We start from the raw sequence: 25,999 nt of genomic DNA, 5'->3' as shown, positions 1-25,999 counted from the left end.
CGAAGCGCCGCTCCTTCATCAGGTGGTTGGAAGCTAGTGCTTCCAATTAAACCTGTTAGACCATAACCTGGTGTTGTGTGAGTTGTGACTTTGTACACCCCAGTCCAACTCCAGCATCTCCAAATCATGATTACTAATTTACATATGCTTTACAAATGTAAGTTGTTGTTGTTGATTGTCATACAAAGTGGAAAACATTTCACAATTGTAGAAGATGGGTTGAATCACATGGTGATAAAAAAATCTTAATGCTGAAATAATAGTTCTAAAATTATGCTGATTTGAGCAGCAAAAATTATGCTAAAACACCCAACTAACAGGTTTGAATCTTGCACAAACTAACAAAGTGATCTGTGTTTTCTGATACTAGATAATTGTCAGAACCTTATTGAGACAGGTTTAGACAGTGGTTTCTTAGCTGTTAAAGCTTAGAACAACCCAGGCTTGGGTTTGTTCAATTACCAGGATTTTTAACATGACAGGAAACATCGGACCACCATTATGATAGGGAGCCTGTAGTTAAGGCACATAATTTCACAAACAATTTAAAGAGTTGCACTGCACTTTCTGACCCTGTTCCTGATCTTCACGCTCACTGACTAGAAATGACCTTTTTTGAAAAAAAAAGGAAGTCAATATAAACAAATGCTACAGCAAACTTTGTTTTAACCGGCACCCTGTCAACCAGCACTTTTCATGAATTGGCAAAAATTATATATCTCAAATACTGCAATCTCCGAATAATTTATGCTCTAAGGAAAAAAATCATAGTTATGTGTAATCCTGCGAATTACATTTCTATTATCTCCTCTGTGATTTTACATTGATTTTAGGGGGTCTGTGAATGTGTTACATGGAGTTTTTGAGGGATATTGTTGTCTTGAAGGTCAGTGGTTACTGCAGTTATGCATAACTCTTGATTATCCAGAATATTTGATCAGCCCTGGTCCCACAGGTATCGGTTAATGAAAAAAGTTTGCTATGTTTAATTTAAAAAATGGTTGAAAACTAGTTTATAATAGCAAGCTATGAGAAAATAAAAAAAAATTCTGCAGATTATATGGGTTCCTGTAACATGGTACAAACATGGGGTTAGACAGAACAGGTTAAAACCCATGTCTATCTTGAAGCAATATACAATTACTACTCACATGGGATTTGGTGCAGTCATTTACATTTTAACCTACTGTGAAGATGATCAGCAAAAGAAGTTACAGTTATCAAAACTGGTCGCAAGACTGCAGGGGGTGTACTTACGCACAAAGTATGACACCAGTGCCCCAGGAATGTAGCGCCCAATAACTGCACAAAATGTACAGAGACTGCAAACAAGGAGACAAAACTAGGAGTGGTGGGGGTGGGAGGAAAATAAGAAAAGTCATCAAACTGTTTTGTGAAGCAAACTGCAAGAGAAAAGGATATTTGAATAAACATGAATAATTGAGCATTACACTGTTCATGTATTTAATTATACTGTTTTTCTATAGAACCTGGGATTGAATCAAAGCAATTTCAATACAGCTTTCAGGTGGATAGCAGGTGACTGATAAAAATAATTTTGAAATTCAACCATTATTTGCCAACTTTATTGTCAAGCACAGCAAAAAAATGCTTGTGAATGTGCACTGCGTTCATGCACTTACGTGTATGTATCAAACTCTATCAATGAATAGATAATCAGCCAAACATTCTTGTTTATTTTCTAGTGTTTTTTTTAAAAAGGTGCATAGAAAAATAGCTAACAATTAAGTAATTAAAAGCAATGCAAGTAAATATATGCTCTTAAAATACTGAGGTAGTTGGTTAGCTCGCCGAGCTGCTGGGTTAGCGTGCACACATTTCATTACCCTGTTGGATAATGTCATCAGTGCGATTTCCGTGAAGTGCTGTTGTTCTGTCCCACTTGGTTTTTATGTGAGTGGCTAGTTTTCCCCTCTCTTTACCTGATGTAGCGCTTGTTGTATTGTTGCAAGGGATTTATATATCATATTTATCCTACATGTTGTGGGTATGGGGTCCTTTGCCCTGGTAAGTATTTGGCGTAGTGTGGCTGTTCGTTGGCATGCTACAGTAATACCTAGTGGTCGTAACAACCTTGTGGTTAATTCTGATATGTTCTTCACAGAAGGTGACCAGTGAGTTGGTAGTTACAACGTCTTCCTGGCATGTCTTCTTGGCCACAAATTAGCTTGGCAAGCTAACCAACTACCTCAGCCACAAGCCGAGCTACAGATTTTCGCAAAAACGTTAAAATACTATGCAGCTGGAAAACAAAATCTAATCTTGTTAGATTATTGCTTTGCATCTTCTCTAGAATCCTGAGCTTTCCGATGGTTATTTATAGTAGCCAATGTTACACTGCAACCGTCCAACCTCTGGTTTTTACATGAGAGTGAAAGTGGGGGTGGGAGTGGGGTGAAACTTCAGGCCTGGTCAAAGCTTTATTATATTTCATGCCAGAGCCTTATTTGCTTCAATTGAAAATGGAATCATTGTCAATCAGATGTCTAACAAAATCATAAAAACAGAGTAAAATAGTGTGTTTGCCTGCATCAAGTAATATAGATAAACTTACTAGAAAACGCTTTTTGATTATTTTTTTTTAAAAGGACTCCTTTCTCCCCACCAGATTTTAATCAACCAGGGCACCTCAGATGTCCTGTTAAGATGATGACCAACATTCCCCCATCATTTCTTTTCAGTGACTAAACCACTAAGGTCTGCATACAGAAGTCAATGCGTCAACATATCACCTTTGTGGTACATCTGAGCAGTTGTGCAGACACGTAGCTTAGATGATTACAGCTCCTTTAATGATGGGGAATTGGTTGAAAGCACTGCTTATCATATCAATCTTACTTTGTGTGGTTGGCTGAATTGTCAACCCTCACACCCAGTCCCATCTGTCACTTCTCAGAAGGGGAACTCCTTCATCAAAGCAGCAATATTTTTTTTTAAATGACCTTTGACACAAACAAAAGAAGCAAACAGCAATTGTTTTACATTATCGTCCATATTCAAAGCACAAAACAAGTCTGTTATTTACCGCACCTTGCTCATGATGATGATTAATAAAGTTCAACCAGAATAAGCAACCATCTTTTATTCCCCAGTCTGCTGCTGTGGGCAATTTTCCCCACTGATGCTGGCAGGCACATCATTTTAATCTGTTTTGTTAGACATCTGACTAGCAACATTTCAATTTTCAACTATTCCCCATCACTTCATCCAATTTTTAAAAAAATATTTTAGGTTATCTCATACTGATTGTTATTTCATACCTTCTAAACTTTGTAACTGGTAAATCAGAAAGATCATTTGCCATCCCATGGATTTTTTTTCTGGCAAAGCACAACTGTCTCTATTATGAGCTTTGCACATTGCAGAGTTGTATTTTCTTACCTTCCCAGGGTTTTGCTTTTTGAAATGGGACATCTCTTCAAAAAACATAGTACAACTCATCAATGACTCTGTGATGCACTGGCTGAGTTTTGGAGCGTTTTCCTGTTTCATTTCAGTCACTTTACAGCTAAATAAAACAGAAGTTCAACGTTACTTTAAAACATTGAAAGGCAGAAGTGGATAATTTTTTCTTAAGCAGGGAGTGAAAGATTCTCAGGGATAGATGGGAATGTGGACTTGAAGTTACACCATCAGGTCAGTCATGATCGTATTCAATGGCACAGCAGGCTCAAGGGATGAATGAACAGGGATCCCAGCACTGATCTCTGTGGAACACCACTGGTCATAGATCACCAGTGAGAAAAACACTATTCCACACTACCCTGTCTTCTTGTGACTAAGCAGGTTCTGTACTCACCTTACCAGCTCACTGTGGATACATGCGCCTTTACCTTTCTTATCAACCTGCCTTGAGGGTCGTTGTCAAAGGCCTTGCTGAAGTCATGTACATAACATCCACTGATCTGTCCTCATTAATTATCTTTGTCACTTTCTCAAAAAACGCAATTAAGTTTGTGAGATACGATCTCCCCTGCACAAAGCCATGCTGCCATTGACGCGTAAGTTCATATTTTTTCAAATTAGAGTCAATCCTATCCATAACAATCTTCTTCAATAATTTCCCTACCACTGACACAGACTATCCCTGCAGCCCTTCTAAAATAAAAGAACATTACTCGCTATTCTCCAGTCCTCTGGGATTTCTCCTGTGACTGAAGACGATACAAAGACTTCAATAAATCCCAAGAAATTTCCTCCCTCAATATTCTTGGATAGATCTCATCAGGTCCTGTCTACCTTAATGCTTCCTAAAACACCTAACACTACCTACTTTTTTTATATTGACCTACCCTAGAATATCAACACACCAATCTCTAGACTCCCCATACACCATGTTCATCTCCTTTCTGAATACTGATGCAAACTATTTGTTAAGGACCTCACCCATTTCATCTGGCTCCATGTGTAAATTCCCTCCTTCGTTCCTGAGTGGATATACCCTTTCACTAGCTACCCAATTATGCCTAAGACACCTTAGAATATTCCCTATTCCTGTTTGCCCAGGACATGTAATGATTCCTGTGCCTTGTTTGAGCTTTTTCCTGCTTTATATTCTTTGGAGGCTCTGTCTGTCAAAAGTTTCCTAAATCTTATGTAAACCTCCACTTTCTTTTTGACTAAGCTCACAATTACCCATCCCTGCTGGCCCAGAGCGCGGTTTAGAGTCAATCATACTGCAGAGGGTCTGCAGTCACATGTAGGCCGGATCAGGTGAGGATGGCAGTTTCTCTCCCTAAGGGACATCAGTGAACCAGATGGGATTTTCCTGATAATTGGCAATGGATTCACAGTCATCATTAAACTTCATTCCAGATGTTTATTTAATCCAAACGATTCCGGGTAATCCAAGATGGAGGGAAAATTGTGGCTATAAGAGCTGTTCCTTTTTTTGAGGTATTTTAGGTGTTGGAGGTGATTTCCACAAACTCCAGGAGCTGTAATTACAGTTTTATATAGGCAACTGCATTGTTTTGTATCTTTGGGGAAAGAAACATCAAACAAAGGCACTTTAAAAAGGAGGAAGAAAGAAAAAGACAGGAACCACATGGTCAGAGAATCAAATGAGAAAGAAACCACCACTGCTGTCTGACATAGTAGTGAATCTGCACAGCTACTGCCTTTGCTGTATCTCTGGACTTCGGAATGCATCTAAAAAAAATGAACAGTGAAATTCACAGCTGACCTTGGAGGAACCTTTGTGGGAGAGCTCACATTAGGGTAGCAATTAGGTGCTATAACTATCATCTTACTCTTCTTTTTTTTGTAAATCTACAATTATAAGTAGAGGGGGTCCTTTTGAGATTATATGTCTGTCTCTTGATTAAATTTTAAAAATATAAAACACAGATACTAAGTTAGCCAGAAGCAATACTTTTTTAGAACAGTAAGACTGTACTATTTTCTGGCCTAGTCGATAAAGATGCAAAAATGACCTTTAGTAAATTGATGTATCCTTCCTGTCAGATGTGGCAGATTAGATTAGATTCCCTACAGTGTGGAAACAGGCCCTTCAGCCCAACATGTCAACACCGACCCTCCGAAGAGTAACCCACCCAAAGCCATTTCCCTCTGACTAATACACCTACCACTGTGGGCAATTTAGCATGGCCAATTCACCTGACCTTAGGTAGAGTTTCCATGTTACTAATGATTATGTCCACAGCAAGTGTCTTTGGTTGCAAATCCCATCAGACCGCATGGATCAGTTGGAGTGACAGTTAGAGGCAAAGAGAGAATTTATAGGACTGGGAGTGTGATGGAAGTTGTAGAAAGGGAGAAAAACTGCAGATACAGTCAGGTAGATGGGTTACCTCCACGAAAGGTACAAGAGGGAGGCAGGTAGTTCAGGAATCTCCTGTGGCTATCCCTATCTCAAAAAAAGCATGCTGTTTTGAAAAATGTAGGGGATGATGGACTTTCAAGGAAATGTAGCACGAACAACCAAATTTCTGATATCTAGACTGGAGGGGTATGTCAGGTTCCAAGCAATCGATTGTGATTGGGGACTCTCGAGTCAGAGGCACTGACAGGCATTTCTGCGGCCAACAGCGAGAAATCAGAATGGTGTGTTGCCGCGCTGGTGCCAGGATCAAGGACATATCAGAGAGAATATTCTCAAAGAGGAGAGAGAGAGAGTGAGAGAGGCCAGGAGTTGTTGTACACACTGGAACTAATGACATAGGAAGGGTAAAGAATAACATTCTGAAGGGAGAATATAGGAAGTTAAGCAAAAATTTAAAAAGTTATATCTGGGTAATCCTGGTGCTATGAGGTAGTGAGGGTAGGAATAGGAAGATAGAGTAGTGAATGTGTGGCTAAGGAGCTGATGCTGGGGTAGAAGTGACCTAAGTAAGAAGGATGGATTGCACCTGAATTGGAAGGGGACTAATACACTGGCAGGGAGATTTGTTAGAGCTGCTTGGGAAGATTTAAACTAGTAAGGAGCAGAGTGGGACCCAGGGAGATAGTAAGAAAACAGATCAGTCCAAGATAGGTACAGTTGGGAAAGGAAGCAAGTCAAACATTCAGGGCAGGCAGGAACAAAGCATAGAACAAGTCAGGACTGATAAATTAAACTGCATTTATTTCAACGCAAGAGGACTAAGAGGGAAGGCAGATGAACTGAGGGCATGGTTGAGAGCATGGGACTGGGATATCATAGCAATTATAGCAATAGCAATTGTGGCTCAGGGATGTTCAGGACTGGCAGCTTAATGTTCCAGGATACAAATGCTATAGAAAGAATAGAAAGGGGTAAGAGAGAAGTGGGAATGGTACCTTTGATAAGGGATAACATTATGACTGTACTTAGGGAGGATATTTAGGGAATTTACCCAGCGAAGTTAGTTGGGTAGAACTGAGAAATAATAAAGGGATGATTACCTTATTGGGGTTTTACTATAGGTCCCACTTTAGTCAGCAGAAAATTAAGAAACAAATTTGTAAGGAGATCTCAGTTATCTGTAAGAGTAATAGGGTGGTTATGGTAAGGGATTTTAACTTTCCAAACGTAGACTGGAACTGCCATTATTTAGATGAAGAAGAATTTGTGACATGTGCACAAGAAAATTTTCTGATTCAGTATGCGGATGTACCTACTAGAATATGTGCAAAACCTGGGAAATAAGACAGGGCAAGCTCGAATTGTTTTAGAATCCCTACAGTGGGATTCTAAAACAGGTCCTTCAGCCCAACAAGTCCACACTAACCCTCTGAAGAGTATCCCACCCAAACCTATTCCCCAACCCTACTGCTCTACATTTAACTCTGATTAACACCCCAAACCTACACATCCCTGAACAGTATGGGCAATTTAGCATGGCCAATTCACCTAACCTACACATCTTTAGATTGTGGGAGAAAACCAGAGCACCCAGGGGAAATGCATACAGACACAGAGAGAATGTGCAAACTTCACACAGACAGTCACCAGATGCTGGAATCAAACCCAGGTCCCTGGCGCTGTGAGGCAGCAGTACTAACCACTGAGGCACCATGCCACCCACTGAGTGACTGAGGTGACAGTGGGAAGCATTCTGGGGCCAGCGACTATAATTTTATAAGTTTTAAAACAGTAATGGAAAAGGATAGACCGGATCTAAAAGTTGAATTCCTAAATTGAAGGAAGGCCAATTGTGACAGTATTAGGCAAGAACTTTCAAAAGTTAATTGAGAGTGGGTGGGTGCGACTGGTAGATGTATGCAGGTAAAAGGACAGCTGGAAAATGGGAAACCGTCAAAAACTGGAGAACCAGAGTCCAGAGACAGTATTTTCCTGTTAAGGTGAAAGGAAAGGCTGGTAAGGTATAGGGAATGCTGGATGACTAGAGAAATTGAGGTTTGGACAAAAAGAAAAAAGCATATGTCACGTATAGACAGTAGAGATCGAGTGAATCCTTAGAAGAGTATAAAGTCCATTAATAGGGAAATCAGGAGGGCGAAAAGAGGACAAGAGATACCTTTGGCAAACAGGATTAAGGAGAATTCAGAGGTATTTTATAAATACATTAGGAATGGCACGGCATAAATACATTAGGAACGGCATGTGGGCAGTGGTTAGCACTGCTGCCTCACAGCGCCAGAGACCCGGGTTCAATTCCCGCCTCAGGCGACCGACTGTGTGGAGTTTGCACATTCTCCCAGTGTCTGCGTGGGTTTCCTCCGGGTGCTCCGGTTTCCTCCCACACTCCAAAAATGTGCAGGTTAGGTGAATTGGCCACGCTAAATTGCCAGTAGTGTTAGGTGCAGGGGTAAATGTAGGGGAATGGGTCTGGGTGGGTGCGCTTCGGCGGGTCGGTGTGGACATGTTGGGCCGAAGGGCCTGTTTCCACACTGTAAGTAATCTAATCTAATCTAAACAAAAGGGTAACTAGGGAGAAAATAAGGCCCCTCAAAGATTAGCAAGGCAGCCTTTGTATGAGCCACAGGAGATGGGGGAGATATTAAACAAGTATTTTGCATCAGTGTTTACTGTGGAAAAGGATGTGGAAGATACAGAATGTAGGAAAATAGATGGTGACATCTTGAAAAATGTCCATATTACAAAGTTGGTGGTGCTGGATGTCTTGAAACGCATATAAGTGGAAAAATCCCCAGGACCTGATTAGGTGTACCCTAGAACTCTTGCGAAGCGAGGGAGTGATTTGCTGGTCCTCTTGCTGAGATATTTGGATCATTGTCACAGATGAGGTGCCAGTAGGCAGGAGGTTGGCTAACGTGGTGCCACTATTTAAGAAAGGTGGTAAGGAAAAGCAAGGGAATTATAGACTGGTGAGCCTGACATCAGTGGTGGGCAAGGTGTTGGAGGGAATCCTGAGGAAAAGGACTTACATCTATTTGGAAAGGCAAGGACTGATTAGGGATAGTCAACATGGCTTTGTGCATCTGAAATCATGTCTCATGAACTTGATTGAGTTTTCTGAAGAAGTAACAAAGAGGATTAATGACAGCAGAGCGGCACGGTGGCACAGTGGTTAGCACTGCTGCCTCACAGCGCCAGAGACCCGGGTTCAATTCCCGACTCAGGCGTGGAGTTTGCACATTCTCCCCGTGTCTGCGTGGGTTTCCTGCGGGTGCTCCGGTTTCCTCCCACAGTCCAAAAGATGTGCAGGTCAGGTGAATTGGCCATGCTAAATTGCCTGTAGTGTTAGGTAAGAAGGGGTAAATGTAGGGGTATGGGTGGGTTGCGCTTTGGCAGGTCGGTGTGGACATGTTGGGCCGAAGGGCCTGTTTCCACACTGTAAGTAATCTAATCTAATCTAATCAGAGCGATGGCCATGATCTCCACGGACTACATTAAGGCATTCGACAAGGTTCCTCATGGTAGACTGGTTAGCAAGGTTAGATCACATGGAATACAAACCGAATTTGTCATTTGGATACAGAACTAGCTCAAAGGTAGAAGACAGAGGGTGGTGGTGGATGGTTGCCTTTCAGGCTGGAGGCCTGTGACCAGTGCTGTGCCACAAAGATCGGTGGCAAGTTCACTGCTTTTCGTCATTTATTTAAATGATTGAGATGTGAACATAGTAGGTATAGTTAGTAAATTTACAGATAACACAAAATTAGAGGTGTAGTGGACAGCGAAGAAGGTTACCTCAGAGTACAATGGGATCTTGATCAGATGGGCCAATGGGCTGAGAAGTGGCAGATGGAGTTTAATTTTGATAAACGTGAGGTGCTGTGATATGGAAAGGCAAATCAGGCTAGTTCTGGGGTAAGGTTCTGGGTAAGGTTCTGGGGTTCTGGGGAATTTGACGGTAAGGTTCTGGGGAATTTGGCTGAAAAAATAAGAGACCTTGGAATACAGGTTCATAGTTCCTAGAAAATGGATTCACAGGTGGATAAGATAGTGAAGAAGGCATGTGGTATACTTCTCTTTAATGGTCAGAGAATTACATGTATGAGTTGGGAGGTTATGTTGCGGCTGTACAAGATATTTGTTAGGCCACGTTTGGAATATTGTGTGCAACTCTGGTCTCTTATAGGAGGGATGTTGTGAAACTTGAAAGGACTCAGAAAAGATTTACAAGGGCGAGGATTTGAGCTATAGGAATAGGTTGAATAGGCTGAGGCTGTTTTCCCTGGAGCATCAGCGACTGAAGGGTGACTTTAGTGGTTTATAAAATCATGAGGAACACGAATAGGATAAATAGCTTTTAGCTGGGATAGGGGAGGTCAGAAGTAGAGGGCATAGATTTAGGGTGAGAGGGGAAAGATATAAAAGGGACCTAAGGGACAACTTTTTCATGCAGAGGGTGGCGCATGTATGGAACAAGCTACCAGAGGAGGTGGTGAAGACTGGTATAATTACAGCATTGAAATGGCATTTATGGGTTGGATATATGAATAGGAAGAGTGATATGAGCCCAGTGCTGGCAAATGGAACTAGATTAATTTAGGATATCTGGTCGGCATTGATGAATTGGACCGAAAAGTCTGTTTCCGTAGTGTACATCTCTATGACTTTATGACTGTACCTCAGGTTCCCAAACCTCATCCTTCATTTTCACAGGAATAATGCTGATCCTGAATTAGCCTAAGATTCCCATATGTCCAAGGTGGATTTACCTTTAAAACAGTCCTCAATCAGTTCCTTTCTAACACTCTCGTAGTTTGTCTTGCCCCACTTTAATATTGTCACCTAAAGACTGCTCTTATCCTTATCCATATTAACTTAAAACTCAGAATTATGGTCACTGTTTTTGAAATACTCCCAAACTTAAACCAGCTTGGTTCCTTCTTGCATAGGCTCACATAAGTAATACATTGATTAGCACTGCTGCTTTAGTGCCATGGACCCTGGTTAGGTTTCAGTCTTGGGTGACTGACTGGGTGGAAATTGCACATTCGCTCCTTGTCTGCCATGTGCTCCCATTTCTTCCCACAGTCCTAAAATGTGCAAGTTAGGTGGATTGCCTGTACTGTCCAGGAATGTGCAGTCTAGGTGGATCAGGCACGTGGTAAATGCAGGGTTATAGGGATAGGGTGGAAAGGTAGGTTTGGATGGGAAGCTCTTTGGATGTTTAGTGTGAACTTGATGGGCCAAGTGGCCTCTTTTTGCACTGTAAGGCCTCTATGATTCGAATACTAGATCTAGTACGACCCTTTTCCTCACACTATTTACATATTACTTCAAGAAACCCTCCTTAAAGCACCTAACATATTCCCCACAAGCCAAGCCACTGGGATGAGGGGAGTCTTGGTCACTATAAAGGAAGTTAAAAATCACCCACCATAACAACACTTGTTTTTTTCCCAGTTTTCCAGAATCTGTCCATACATCTGTTTCTCTATTGCCTATTGGCTGTTGGGAAACCTGTAGTACCTGAAAGTAATTATATCCTTCCTATTCCTAAGCAATACCCTTGGCCTTCCGTTTTGAGCTGCTATAGATGGTATTTTATAATTGTAACTTCTGGGATTCTGTGGCCTAAACTGCCATTTACAGAAAATCATTGCTGTAATGGGAACCACTCCAACTCAGTTGTTTGATTAACTGGGTTCTTGGGGGTTGCAGATATTGCAGTTTTAATCAGCTAGGGGCAAGGATTCTTTCTTCCAGGAGGCAGTCTTACACTATGAAGAATGCAGAGTTGGCCAGCTATCATGTCCTGCAGATTGTGATCGAGTCAGGCTGCTTTGAGGGCTGAGCAGCTAATGATGGGGGAGCCTCAAGCCTTAAATTTGATCAATAGGTAATGAGGTGCCTGTTAGCTGTGCAGATAACTGTAGGGAGTAAATAGGAACATGTTAGTGATCAGGAACAGTACAGTCTGGGGGATAGGTAGAAAACAGTATAGTCCAATGTTCTCTTCCCATCCTCTTCCCATGTTTGCATGGGTTCCTCTAGGTGCTCCAGTTTCCTCCTGCAATCCAAAGTTGGGCAAGTCACATGGACTGGTCATGCTAAGTTGGCTTCATGACTGGGAAATCCAAGAGTTGTGTTGCATGCCCAGTGCTCAGTTAAAGAATCTCTTCACAGATGGAGATGAATTGGGAATGAGAATTAAGCATTCAGCTGTTGTAGACCACATATGCATATGTCAGAGGTTAGGGTCTGACTTCATACACAACACTGAATAAGTGAATAGTGTGTGTTACCTGGGCTGTATGCCAACTGAGATAGTTTCAAGCAGGGTTGGGAAGTTAAACACATGACTCTAAAATGATTGTGGGAAGAAAAGATTTCTACTTATAGTAACACTAGTACTCAGCAAAGAGTGAATTATTCTGTTGAGACAGATTCCACTTTTAAGAGAATTATTTTATGCATTGGAAGTCTCCCTGCAAAAAAAAATGGCTCTATGCACATCTGTTGCACATTTTCAATTTTCCTGAAAAGTTTTCTAGGTTATTTCAGAAGATAGTTAAGAGTCAACAACATTGCTGTGTGACTTCAGATCTACAAAGTATAGACCGGGTAAGGATGGTGGATTTTCTGATATTAGATTCCACATTTTATTAACAGACATTTAAACTTCATCAACTGCCATCCCACAGCAACAGCCTAGTCCTGTGGCCACCACTCCACTAAAACCAGGCTGGAATCAATCTGGTGAATCATACAGCTACGACTTTAAAATAATGTGGTCAGGGAGGGAGACAGATCAAGCGAAGGGAGGTAGAAGATAGAGATTTTTTAAAAAATACAAAGTTGACGCAACACAAGAGTGGGGCACTATGGCTAGAGCAGAACAGAGTCTCAGAGGATTTAATAATAATTGTGGATCAGTAAGGCTTATGCAGGGAACTGTAGTTTAAAAATAAAGATTCTTTATCTATGGACAAAGCATCCACAATTAGCTAACTGAACCAGTGGTAAAAGCAAACAACAAAGAACAGAATTCAGGACAGGAAAAGGCCCTTCAACCCTCTAAGCCTGTGCTAATCAGCATGCCCTAACTAAACTAAAAAACAAACTTTCTGCCGTTATTCAGTCTGTATCCCCCTATTCCCTCCCTAACCATCCAGATGTCTCTTAAATGTCACCAACATGCCTGCTTCCACCACCTAGTCCAGCAGTGCATTGCAGACTCCTACCATTCTCTGCGTGAAAAATGTCCCTCACACATCTCCCTTAAACCTTTGTCACCTTGAACCAGTGCCTCCTTGAAATTGAAACTTCAACCCTGGAAAAAGCCACTGACTAGCCATCCTATCTATGCCTCAATTTTTTAGACCTCTATCAGGTCTCCTCTCGGCCACTGTCTTTTTACCTTTTCCTCATAACAATCCCCTTGAGACCAGGCAACATCCTGGTGAACCTTCTCTGCACTCTTTCCAAAGTTACCTTGTCCTTCTGGTAGTGTGGCGACCAAAATTGCCCACAATACTCTAAATGCGGCCCGACAAGGGTTTTATATAGCTATATGTTTTGCCAACTTTTGCACTCCATGCCCCAGCCAGTAAAGGCATGCATGCCATATGGTTTCTTAATCACCTTGGCCAACTGTGCTACTCATAGTCATGGGCCGAGAGTTTAGGCGGGCGAGTCAGCGAGTCCCCAAAATACAGGCATAGGTAGGAAGACTGAGCAACATTTTAAAACCACTATCCCTGCTCCTCCATATAGGTCACATTTGGGGTCAGTGCAAAGGTTCTCTTTAAGCTGGGTTTTTCAAGAAAGTGGAAAAAAGAGAAAACTAAGACTTACAGATAAGTTTGTCTGACAGTCATCAGAATGTGACTAGGGAATCTATTAAAGACATCTAACACCACACTTAGAAATATCTTGGCGTTGTCAAAGTAGTTTCACATAAGAAATTCTGTCCATTTTTTAGAACGATGCAACTAGTAGGGAAGACAAAGAAGAACCAAGTAGGTGTATTTCAAAAAGCATTCATTCAGCAAGATGTCATATAGAACAGGCGAGACATGGGTTCATGGAGTTGCAAATAAATTTAATAGTATGCATACAGGAATGGTTATTGAAAGAAAGTACAGACAAAAATAAACAGGACATTTTCAAACTGACAGTGGTTAGCACTGCTGCTTCACAGTTCTCAGAACCCAGGTTCAATTCTAGCCTTTGGTAACTGTCTGTGGAGTTTCCGTCCTCTTGCCATGTTTGCATGGATTCCTTGACATGCTCCAGTTTCTTCCCACAGTCCAAAGATGGGCAAGTTACATGGACTGACCATGCTAAGTTGGCTTCTCGTGTGACAGGGATGTCGAGACTGGGTGGATTAGCCATTGTGAATGTGGGGTTGGGGGTGGGATCCTTTTCAGAACTTGATGGGCTGAACAGCCTCTTTTTTGCACTGTAGGGATTTTGTAAGTTATATTAATGACTTAGACAATTATGTATCCACATTTCTTGACAGTACAAAGACAGGTGCAAATCTAAGCTGTAAGAAGGACCAAGAGGTACTGCAAAGCATGTAAATAAAACAGATTAAATGAGTTGGCAACAAGATGGTAGATGGGATAATAAAGAGATAGAGAGTATTTCATTCACTTCCAAAAAACACAAAACCTGTAAATTTTGAACTTCAGAGAGACTTAGAACACAGCAATTACTCATTAGAAAAGGAAAATGTCATGTTAATCCTTACTGTGACATGATTGAAGTTCAAAAATAATACAGATTCTGAAAGGGCTTTACAATGCACCAGGGAGATGGTTTCCAATGATTGGACAATCAAACATGGTGGCACAGAATCAGGATAAGGGGGCAATCATTTAGGTCACAATTCATGCAAAATTGTTGTGCAGCTTTGAAAATTCCTGCCCCATAGATTTGAGTGTCATTGTTGAATATATTTAAGGTGGAGAAAGACAGATTTTTATTCTCCCGGGAAATCAAGAAATATGAGGAACAGGCAAACATCAATCCAGCTCGAGGTATTAACAGGAAAAGACAGGGTAGATAAATTATTTCCATTGGCTGCGAATTCTAGAACTAGGTGGTGAACTAGTATGAGAATTAGGGCCAGACAATTCAGGAGAGATGTTGGGAAGCACTTCTACACACAAAGGATGGTTGATAGTTGCAACTTTATTCCACAGACAGCAGTGGATCTTAGCTCAGTTATTAATTTTAAAATCACAGATAATTACATTTTTAAGAAGCATAAGTTCGAAGGGATACAGGCCAAAGACAGGTGGAGTTAGGCCACAGATTAGCCATGATCTTTGAATGGCGGAACAAATTTAAGAGGCTGAAGGGCCAACTTCTGTACCTATGTTCCCATGTAAATGGCAGAGCAGGCTTGACAGACTGCATTTTCTACTCCTGCTCCTAGGTCTTATATTAGACAAGGGCACAACCTGCCTCACTGACTGTGAAATGTTTAACATACTGTGCAATGAAATCCAGTTCACCAGCTGTTCTAAAGTTTTTCCAATGTGGATTAACTGCTAAGATGACCGACATTCCCAATTTCACCAGGAAACAATCATGATAACCAGGAAGTGTACATTCAAGTCACTGAAATAACTTTTCTTTCTTCCTCTTTCAGATTTCACGCAACTTCAAAAACCAAATGCAATTTAAGGCACGTGAGCATGTATGTTTAGTTGAAATTTGCACGTTAAATGCACGAAAAAAGATTCAAATTGGTATGCATTATTTTTCAATGCATTATGGGTGCACAGCTTACCAATGGGGATGGCCTATGCCATCCTCTAAATTCATTGGTTTTTGTTTTGAGAGAGGCAGCCCAGATGAAAGCAGGTAGTAATTGCCTTAGTTAATTAGGAATCTAACTCCTGAAGAAACCCACAGAATTTAATTGTTGAAGACTGTTCAATTTAAGATTCTCTAGTAACTCCGACTACATCTTAATGGAAGAGAGAAAGGTTACAATACAGTGTAGTTTCGGAACTGTATCCCAATCCTTAGGGCCTAGTCAGCTGAAAGCTCAATGAACAATTGTGAAAACCAGACCTGCAAGATATCAGAATTGGAAGAGAACAGGGATCTCAGGATAATTATGGAAAGATTCCGAAGATAAAGGGGATATCAAGGAGGAATTTGAAAATATGAACTAAAACTTTTAAATGAGGCTACCTTTGAACACTTCCCTGTATTCCTCACCATCTTGGTCTCTACATCCCACTTCAGATCCACTCCCTTCATTATCTCCCTCTCTGGAAAACTAACTGTAAATTGACAGCACATTCCAGATTCCAACTTAAAATCCTTTTGGCGCTCAAAGAGCCATAACTATTTCTCTCATTCCACCACCTAGTCCCAAAGCATTCACCATAGAACATAGAACAATACAGCACAGAACAGGCCCTTCAGCCCACGATGTTGTGCCGAACTTCTAACCTAGATTAAGTACCCATCCATGTACCTATCAAAAAGCCGCTTAAAGGTCGCCAATGATTCCGACTCTACCACTCCCACGGGCAGCGCATTCCATGCCCCCACCACTCTCTGGGTAAAGAACCCACCCCTGACATCTCCCCTATACCTTCCACCCTTCACCTTAAATTTATGTCCCCTTGTAACAACTCTGTTGTACCCGGGGAAAAAGTTTCTGACTGTCTACTCTATCTATTCCTCTGATCATCTTATAAACCTCTATCAAGTCACCCCTCATCCTTCGCCGTTCCAACGTGAAAAGGCCTAGCACTCTCAACCTATCCTCGTACGACCTGTTCTCCATTCCAGGCAACATCCTGGTAAATCTTCTCTGCACCCTCTCCAAAGCTTCCACATCTTTCCTAAAGTGAGGCGACCAGAACTGCACACAGTACTCCAACTGTGGCCTAACCCAAGTCCTGTACAGCTGCAACATCACTTCACGACTCTTGAATTCAATCTCTCTGCTAATGAACGATAATACTCCATAGGCCTTCTTACAAACTCTATCCACCTGAGTGGCAACCTTCAAAGATCTATGTACATAGACCCCAAGATCTCTCTGTTCCTCCACCTGACTAAGAACCCTACCATTAACCCTGTATTCCGCATTCTTATTTGTTCTTCCAAAATGGTCAACCTCACACTTGGCAGGGTTGAACTCCATCTGCCACTCCTCAGCCCAGCTCTGCATCATATCTAAGTCCCTCTGCAGCCGACAACAGCCCTCCTCACTGTCCACAACTCCACCTATCTTCGTATCATCTGCAAATTTACTGACCCACCCTTCGACTCCCTCATCTAAGTCATTAATAAAAATTACAAACAGCAGAGGACCCAGAACTGATCCCTGCGGAACTCCACTTGTAACTGGGCTCCAGGCTGAATATTTACCATCTACCACCACTCTCTGCCTTCGACCGGTTAGCCAGTTTTCTATCCAATTGGCCAAATTTCCCTCTATCCCATGCCTCCTGACTTTCCGCATAAGCCTACCATGGGGAACCTTATCAAATGTACCATTTTCTGTGCTATCTAGGAGGACTCTAACCTTCACGTTTATGGATGCCAACATATCCTGTGCACAATGGGTGACAAAGCCAGATCTGACTGAATCAACTCAAATTCAACTGAACTTCACAACTTGCCAAAACCATCACAGCTCTAGGATCACAGAACAGAATTTCTGACTGTTATTTTTGAACACCAAATTTCTTCTTGAAAACATTCTACATGAAACTCATTCAACACCCAGTCACATAGTAAGGAGCTCATGGGCATCTTTGAAAGCGATTGTTCATCTGCCTCTGGTGCTTCCCTCTTTCATCCTGTTAAGGCAAACAGTGTCATGCTTCAGTCCTGGGCTGTGGGCTCTTTGCAGCTCCTCTCCCATTTTATTCAGTGAGCTCTCCAAATGAATTTGTCTTGAATGCCCATCTTCTCCTTCCTCAATTCCATTCCCATTAGTTAGCTCACCACTAAATATCTCTTCCTGTTTTCCATGTTAGTTGAGATCATGAACTGCTCAGTACCTGAAGGAACTTCAGTACCTTCAGACTTCCCTTCCTATTCTCAGATCTATAAATCAACCATCTCCTCCATAATTATCCATTTAAATTTCACCCTTCAGATCCTAGCCATTCGGAAAACAACTAATTAGAATCATAAGCAACAATACCTGTGACTTTGATCGTCATGTATTATTCACTTCTCATCCTGATCTCTCTGCAATCTTCAACACAGTTACCCATAGCCATCCCCATCCAATCCTTGCCCACTGCTATTCAGCTTGGATCCCATTCATATATATCTGATTATAGTCAGACGAACAGCTTCAGAAATAACTGCTGATCTGCACACCCATCAGTTCCTTATTAAACCTATCCTGAACTCTATCCTACTGATTCACGTGCTGACCTTGGCAAATTTACCACAGAATTGGAGTCAACTTCTATATGTACATGACAACACCTAATTTGATCTCTCCAATCACAGCACAAGTGATAGCACAGGCTTGAGACTGAATTGCTATTCCTGCTTCTTGTTCATAACTTCCATCACCAATTTTAACTCAACTTGCAGTCATCTTAAGACACCATATCACTAGTTTGTGAACATTTGAATTAAATACATCTTGCGTCCCGCATTTTTGCGACTCATACTGATATCTTTTAAATGCTTAGTTAGTGGTCTTTTTAGAAGTAATCAATAAGTTGATTATTGAAAGCAAGTGTTCTTGAAAAATGAATAACATTAGAGAATTGTGGCTCAGTCGTTACCACAGCAGCCTCACAGCACCAAGGACCCATGTTCGTTCCAGCCTTGGGTGACTGTCTATGTAGAGTTGTTGCATGTTCTGCCTGTGTCTACGTGGGTTTCTTCTCAGTCCAAAGATGTACAGGTCAAGTGCACTGGCCATGCTAAATTGCTCTGTAGTGTCCAGCAATGTACAGGTTAGGTGTATTAGCCATGGAAAATAGAGTTAGAGGGAGAGTAGGTGGGTGGGATGCACTTCAGAGGATCAGCGTGGATTCTAAGGGCCAAATCACCTGCTTCCGCACTATTGGAATTCTATGATTCTGTGCAACATAGGAACTTAGGAGGAGTAAGTCACTCAGCTCTTTAATCATATTCTGCCTTTCAGTATAAAAGTGGTTGATCATCCTCTATCTAAAAGCAATATTCCCACTTTCTTTCCATACCCCTTTATGCAATTAATATCGAAAAAAAGAGATTCTCTTTCTTGAATATATTCAGTGACTTGGCCTCCACAACTTTGTGCTAAAGAATTCCATAGCAGCAAAGACAGAAAATGATGGAGCAACAGCAGTCTGCCAGCATCTGGGGAACAGAAAGACTTAATATTTTAAATCCATTAAGATAGTTCTTCAGTAGCTGGAGAGGGTCATACTGGACTCTAAACATTAACTCTCTCCACAGATGCTTAAATATGGAGACCACAACTGCATGCAATACTTCACGTAGTCTCACAAAGATCCTGTATAAGTGCAGTAAGATATTCCAGATTTGAATTCAAATCTTCTGGCACTGAAGAGCAAAATACCATTTTGCATTCCTAACTGTTTGCTGCATCTGCTTGGAGACAAAAAACTGCCGATACTGGATTCCAAGCAGGAGGCAAGAACACAGCAAGCCAGGCAGCATCAGGAAGTGGCATAGTCAACCTGAAGAAGGGTTACACCCGAAACGTTGACTTCACCTCCTGATGCTGCCTGGCTTGCTGTGTTCTTCTATCCTCCTACTTGTCTACTGCTGCATCTGCCTGTTTAATTTCATTGACTGATATACAGGGACACCCATATCTCATTGTACATTCACATTTCCCAATATAGTTGGCATGTCATGCTGTAGCTGTACAAGACATTGGTGAGGCCAGTTTGGAATAGTGTTCAATTCTGGGCTCCCTGCAAAAGGAAACCTGAAAAGATTTAAGATTGTGGCCAGGATTGGGAGGTTTTGAGCTATAGGAAGAGGCTAAATAAGCAGAGGAGAAAGTGAGGTCTGCAGATGCTGGAGATCAAAGTTGAAACTTTATTGCTGGAACAGCACAGCAGGTCAGGCAGCATCCAGGGAACAGGAGATTCGACGTTTCGGGCACAGGCCGAAGAAGGGCCTGTGCCCGAAACGTCGAATCTCCTGTTCCCTGGATGCTGCCTGACCTGCTAAATAAGCAGAGGCCTTTTTCTCTGCAACATTGGAGTCTGAGGGGTGACCTTAGAGGTTTATAAAATCATGGATAGAGTGAATAGCCAGGTCTTTTTCCCAGGGTAAGGGAGTCCAAAACTAGAGGGCATGGAGGCAAATGATATAAAAGGGATACAAGGGGCAACTTTTTCCACAGAGACTGGTGTGTGTACAGTTTCAGCAGCCAAAGGAAGTGGTGGAGGCTGGTATGGTTACAACATTCAACAGGCATCTGGATGGTACATGAATAGGAAGGGTTGAGGGGTTCTGGCCAAATGCTAGCAAATGGGACTAGATTGCTTTAGGATATCTGTTTAGCATGGAAAGGTTGGACTGAAGGATCTGTTTCCATGTTGTACAACTCTGTCACTCTTTGACACGTTACCTTTCTTAACTAAAACAAAACTGCAAGGTTTGTAGCTCAGGTTGAGGTTTAGGGTATAGGTTAAAAAACTTTAGCCCCGACAGTCTGTGATGTATAACGCCACAAGTTGATATCACCAATAAAATAATATTGTCGGTCTTTGTTTTCATATGTAAAATGTCACATTTAGCCAAGTTGTACTGCATCGGTCATGTGTTTGCCTAATAAAGGCAAATAAGCAGCATTAGGCACCTTAGGTATGTAAATTACAGTCCAAACACTTGAATTGGGACAGCCAGTAAAAACAATGGGCAAGGCATCAAGGACTCTTTGAGGGTGCTCCTCTGGGTCAATGATTCTGTAAATCACTTCAGGGCAGGCACTAGCTGCTACTAATAAAATTAAAAGTATGAAGCTATTGCAAAAGTTTGACTGAATCATTGGTAATGATGTCACAGGCATTATGACTGAGTGTGTGTCACTTGCAGTTGCAGTGACAGCAGAGTACAATACACCAATCACTACATATTGTGTCAGGGAATTAAAAGGCCATAGAAGCAAAAACAAAAAGCACTGGACTTTAAAGTTATCTAGGAGAAAGGGAGGACTGCAGATGCTGGAGATCAGAGCCGAAAATGTGTTGCTGGAAAAGCGCAGCAGGTTAGGCAGCATCCAAGGAACAGGAGAATCGACGTTTCGAGCATAAGCCCTTCTTCAGGGATAGTGAAGAAGGGCTCGTGCCCGAAACGTCAATTCTCCTGCTTCTTGGATGCTGCATGACCTGCTGCACTTTTCCAGCAACACATTTTCAGGACTTTAAAATTATATCCATCTCACAATAAAGAAAGGAAATTATGCTAAATCTATATCAATTCTTGGTTAGACTGTACTTGGGAGTGCAATGCACAGTTCTTGTCATAGAACAGTAATACACCACAGTAGAGGCCCTTAAGCCCTCGATGTGCTGACCTTTTATCCTACTCTAAAGATCAAAAAAACTACATACCCTTCATTTTCCTATCCAAGAATCGCTTAAATTTCCCGAATGTATCGGACTCTACCACCACTGCTACAGTGCATTCCACCCACCCACATTTCTGTCAGCGATCAAAATTATGAAAAGGATATAGAAGTAATCAAGAGGGTGCTGAGTACATGTATAATGCAGATCCTCAAAGAACTGCATTTTCAAAAAGAAAAATTCAGGTCATAGAGATGTACAGCATGGAAACAGACCCTTTGGTCCAACTCATCCATGCCAACCAGATATCCCAACCCAATCTAGTCCCACCTGCCAGCATCCGGCCCATATTCCTCCAAACCCTTCCTATTCATATACCCATCCAAATGCCTCTTAAATGTTACATTTGTACCAGCCTCCACCACATTTTCTGGCAGCTCATTCCATACACATACCACCCTCTGAGTGAAACAGTTGCCCTTTAGGTCTCTTTTAGATCTATTAATTTAAAAGACAGGCTACCAAGAAATCCAATATGAATTCAAATGGATCTACTTTACCCAAAGTGGTGAGAATCTGGAACATTCTTGCACAGGAAATAGTTGAAGCTGATAATATCTATGCGTGATAAAGGAAATAGAGGATTACTGACAGATTTGGACATGTAAAGAGGGGAAGTTGAGTGAAGCTTAAGTACCAGCATGGACTAGTTGGGTCAAATGGCCTGTTTCTATCCCGTTCATCCCACAATGTAATCCTACTGAGGAACTAATCAGCCAAGAGGCCCAGGAGTTTTCAACAGTCACCAAAGGTGTGAACACCCAGTAAATTCTGTTGATTTCATAGAGCCAACATAAACAGAATATTCCTCAGACAAAGGAATTAGGATCACCCCTTCCCCCGGGGCTTAACTGAAGACCAATGTAACAAAATCAACATTCGAAGAATGAAACCTTCACTCATGTGGGATGTCTGGCTATGGTGATGAGGCTCAAGGACCAATTTGCAATAGCTCCCACTTGCTTCTCTTGTAAGTGATGGTCAGGTGAAAGTACACGTGAAAACGGTGTTCAGACACTTAATTGATTCAGCCTTTCTCCACAGTATTTTGGCCACACTTTCAGTACACAAATTAATAGATCATTCTGGACACACCAGATGACAAAATCATCTACACAACAGTTGCTAGAAACAGGTGGCCATCATATTATAGACATAAATATGTCTGTGTTCAAGTTCAGTAACAGATCTATTTCCAGTTAGGCATGACTAAATACCTCGTGACCTGAACATAATTAGTAAACCTACAACAAGATAAATCCACATGGCTAGCCCACGTGTATTTTTGTTTAATAAATAGCATTCCGTTCCACTTAGAGACATCAAAACAGGCCACACAAAGCGCTCAGGAACGTAAAACTGCATGTGGAGTAAATCAGAGGTGAAGGCAATATACGTAACTACCGACATCCTGAAATAAAATCTAAGTAGCAAATTTCATTATAAGCTCAGGCGTTTATTTTCTTAAAATTTGTATCTTCTGCTGTTTTTTTAAAAAACTTGTAGAATGATGTAATTGAATCACAGATCAGATGCAGCTTAAAAGATGATCATTCAGCCCACCAGCTCTCTGCAGAAACAATTTAGTGAGTTGCACCTCACTCTTTTCCCCCAAAACACTCCAAATGTTTTCTTCCTTCAAGCACTTATTTAATTCAGCTATGAAAGCCATGACTGAATTTGCCTCACCACTGTTTCAAATACCTGTAGTGCATTTCTGATCAATACCAGTCACTCAAAAAAACTTTCCTCACGTCACCTCTGGTTCTAGAACCTGCCAGTCATGGATCCGATTGCTATCTACTGTCAAGAACCCTCTTGATTTTGAACTCCTCTATTAAATCTTTCCCCAACCTTGGTCATCACCTGGAGTGTTATGTCCAGTCTTGTCACTTAATAAAAAAAATTAGGAAAAGAGAAGATCTGACTTCTCCAGTTTATCTTGTAATGAAGACCCTCATCTCTAGAGCTATTCGCATGCATCTTTTCTGCACTCTTCACATTGTTCCGAAAGTGTGCTGAGCAAGACTGGACGTAATAATCCAGGTGATGCCAAACTGGTAGTTTATAGAAGGTCTATCTTGCCTTTATTGTTTTTGTTCACTATTGTTCCCATTATGAAGTCAAGACGTTTTGCACTTCTCGAAACTACTTTCTTAAATGTGCCTGGCCTTCTGTGATTCATACATATATTCTGCCAGGTCTTTACTGATAGCCAATATTATATTTCATCTTTCTTCCTAAGAAAACAAGTGATTATTTTGCACATCTCTGCATTAAGTCCTCCTGTCACATGCCTGCATCTTCCATTGAAATCGGTCATTATCCTCCTCAATAATCATGACATGGCCAAGGTTTGTGTATTTTAAATATTTTGAAACAGTGCCATGTACACTTAAGGGCAGGTCATTAAAATATATCAAGCAAAACAGTATTGTCTTACCAACCCTTGGAGAACTACACTGAATCCTTCTGGCTGGTTTGAGACAACATTGTAATTGGTTTCTTGCCCTTTAGCTAGTATGGTGTGTTGAGAATAGAAGGATCTATTCAGCTCAAGTGAGTCACCATTGAGAGCTTTGAGCACATGCCTTGTTCTTTGGCAGATAAGGCAACCTCATGTATAATCAGATGCAAAGGAATGTGTAAAGCAAGCAGAAACAGAGCACTGATGATCCAAGAACGATTCAACCTGTGCCTCAACTGGTTTGTTCCATTAGCCATCAGATTTACAGCATGCAGCCCTGGGACAAAGGAGATCAAAAGGTACATATTCTCTTTGACACTGCTAAGACAGATGGCCCTCCAATTGACTGGTAGTTTTTGCCATCAAGTGTCTGTCCTTTAGAAGGTCAGGAGCCCCAACAGTCACTAATTAGTTGCTGAACAGTACAGAAATGTAGGCGAGGACCATAGAAATACCTCAGGATGGGTTACTCCAGCTTTTGGGCTGGTCATCAAAGCCGTGCTTCGTTGACAAGTCTGGCCTTGGTCATTAGTTGTTTGACATGCTGAAGTAATTCCATCTTCAGGAGATACAACCTAAGCTAATTTCCTTCCTGTCCCTCAGGCCTCCTCATACTCAGGGCTCTAACCTGTCTGTCAGATGTTCAATACCACTGGACTTGTACTCTGTTTGCTTACTGCTGACTTCCTTGTAGTCAAGTGGCATTCCAAGCAGAGTCTGGAATCCTGCCCCTGCTTTCAAAAGGAGGATCATACAGGACTCAATGTTAATCCAGAGGAGGTTCAGCACCCCCAGGCCCACAATTCCTGATGAAAGGCTTATGCCCGAAACATCAATTCTCCCATTTCTCAGATGCTGCCTGGCCTGTTCCGACCCCCACAGGTATTAAAAATGCTAGCCCAAATAACTGCCTATAAACGTATTCATACAAACAATTCACTGAACGGAATCTGATGTCCTCAGAATTGTTGTTGGTTTTACAGTGGTTACAAAAACTTCAGCATTTGAAGTAGCAGCAGTGGCTGCTTAATAAGTGTTAAAGGCAGAAATCATAGTTAACAAATATCGGTGCGATAATTGTTACATTCATCTGCTGACACAGCATATCTCAACAATAAAAGGTCATAACAGTATTTGTTTAACCTATAGTGAAGATAGCTCAAAGGAATAATTCTCACTTGATCTACCTTGGAAATGGAATGGAAATGGAAAACTCTAACCTTCTCTCATACATTAACTCTGTCGTGGAGATCGGTGTTGAAAGCAATGGAAACAAAAAGGGCCAATAAATGCCAAAAATTAATTCAGCAGCTTTGGAATGAAGGACGGTCTTCAGGAAAAGCTCATTTTCCTTTTCAAAAGCAGTTTGACTGAAAGTGGGAGATGGCATGGGGCAGGGTGACACTAGGTACATGGACACACAGATGGCACTGAGCCACATGTTGGCCATGTGACACACAAGATGGCCACTGGACCATAATATGCACAACACAGCAAACAAAGACACTGTCTGGGGCCACCAGAATGCCAGCACAATGCACTCATAACCTAGTTGATTAGTTTAAGGTGGGCAAGGGAGAGAATACACAAGTAGTGTATACTGCCCGCCGAAGTGTCTGGGTCCAGCCAACACCTTTGATAGAAATGCTAAGAGTCTGATATAGACTCAATACAAAGTGCTAATAGCCAGGGCTGCAGTAATCGTCCTTCTCAGGAAGAGCAATTAGCCCCCATTACTACAGTAACAGACTTCCGCACAGACATTGAAACTGAATGGCTACACTGAAACTGACAACGACTGTGCTGAAATTAACAAAGGCTGCGCTGGAACTGAATGACTGCACCAAAACTATTAATGACTCTGCAATGGTTACAATAAACAAATCATGTTACAGAGACAATAACCTCATCACTGACCTATTATATCACAAAACGTATAAAAGTATCTTGACACGTGTTCCGGGTTGAGAGAAGAATTGCAGCTGACTACTGTGCTGTTGGGGTCTTTCTTTCCCTGAAGCTCCGGTATTTCCTTGTACAATAAACTCTGTTGTTGAACCCCGACTCTGAGTCAGAGGCTGGTGATTTTCCCCACAAAACAATCAT

At 41.5% G+C, this 25,999-nt stretch overlaps 1 protein-coding gene across 1 annotated transcript in view; it reads right to left on the bottom strand.

Moving 5' to 3' along the window:
• retreg1 (reticulophagy regulator 1) overlaps positions 1-25,999 on the bottom strand; it is an 81,179-nt gene that overhangs the window by 22,490 nt on the left and 32,690 nt on the right. The window contains exons 4-5 of the mRNA XM_043689682.1: positions 3,403-3,529; positions 1,258-1,342 (exon numbers count right to left, since the gene is read on the bottom strand). Coding sequence (XP_043545617.1) covers positions 1,258-1,342; positions 3,403-3,529 — 212 coding nt within the window. The remainder of the gene's footprint in view (positions 1-1,257; positions 1,343-3,402; positions 3,530-25,999) is intronic.

The sequence above is a fragment of the Chiloscyllium plagiosum genome, chromosome 5, assembly GCF_004010195.1.
Source record: "Chiloscyllium plagiosum isolate BGI_BamShark_2017 chromosome 5, ASM401019v2, whole genome shotgun sequence".
NCBI lineage: Eukaryota > Metazoa > Chordata > Chondrichthyes > Orectolobiformes > Hemiscylliidae > Chiloscyllium > Chiloscyllium plagiosum.
The sequence above is the reverse complement of the archived record's forward strand: the minus strand, read 5'-3'. Positions and strand labels throughout refer to the sequence as shown.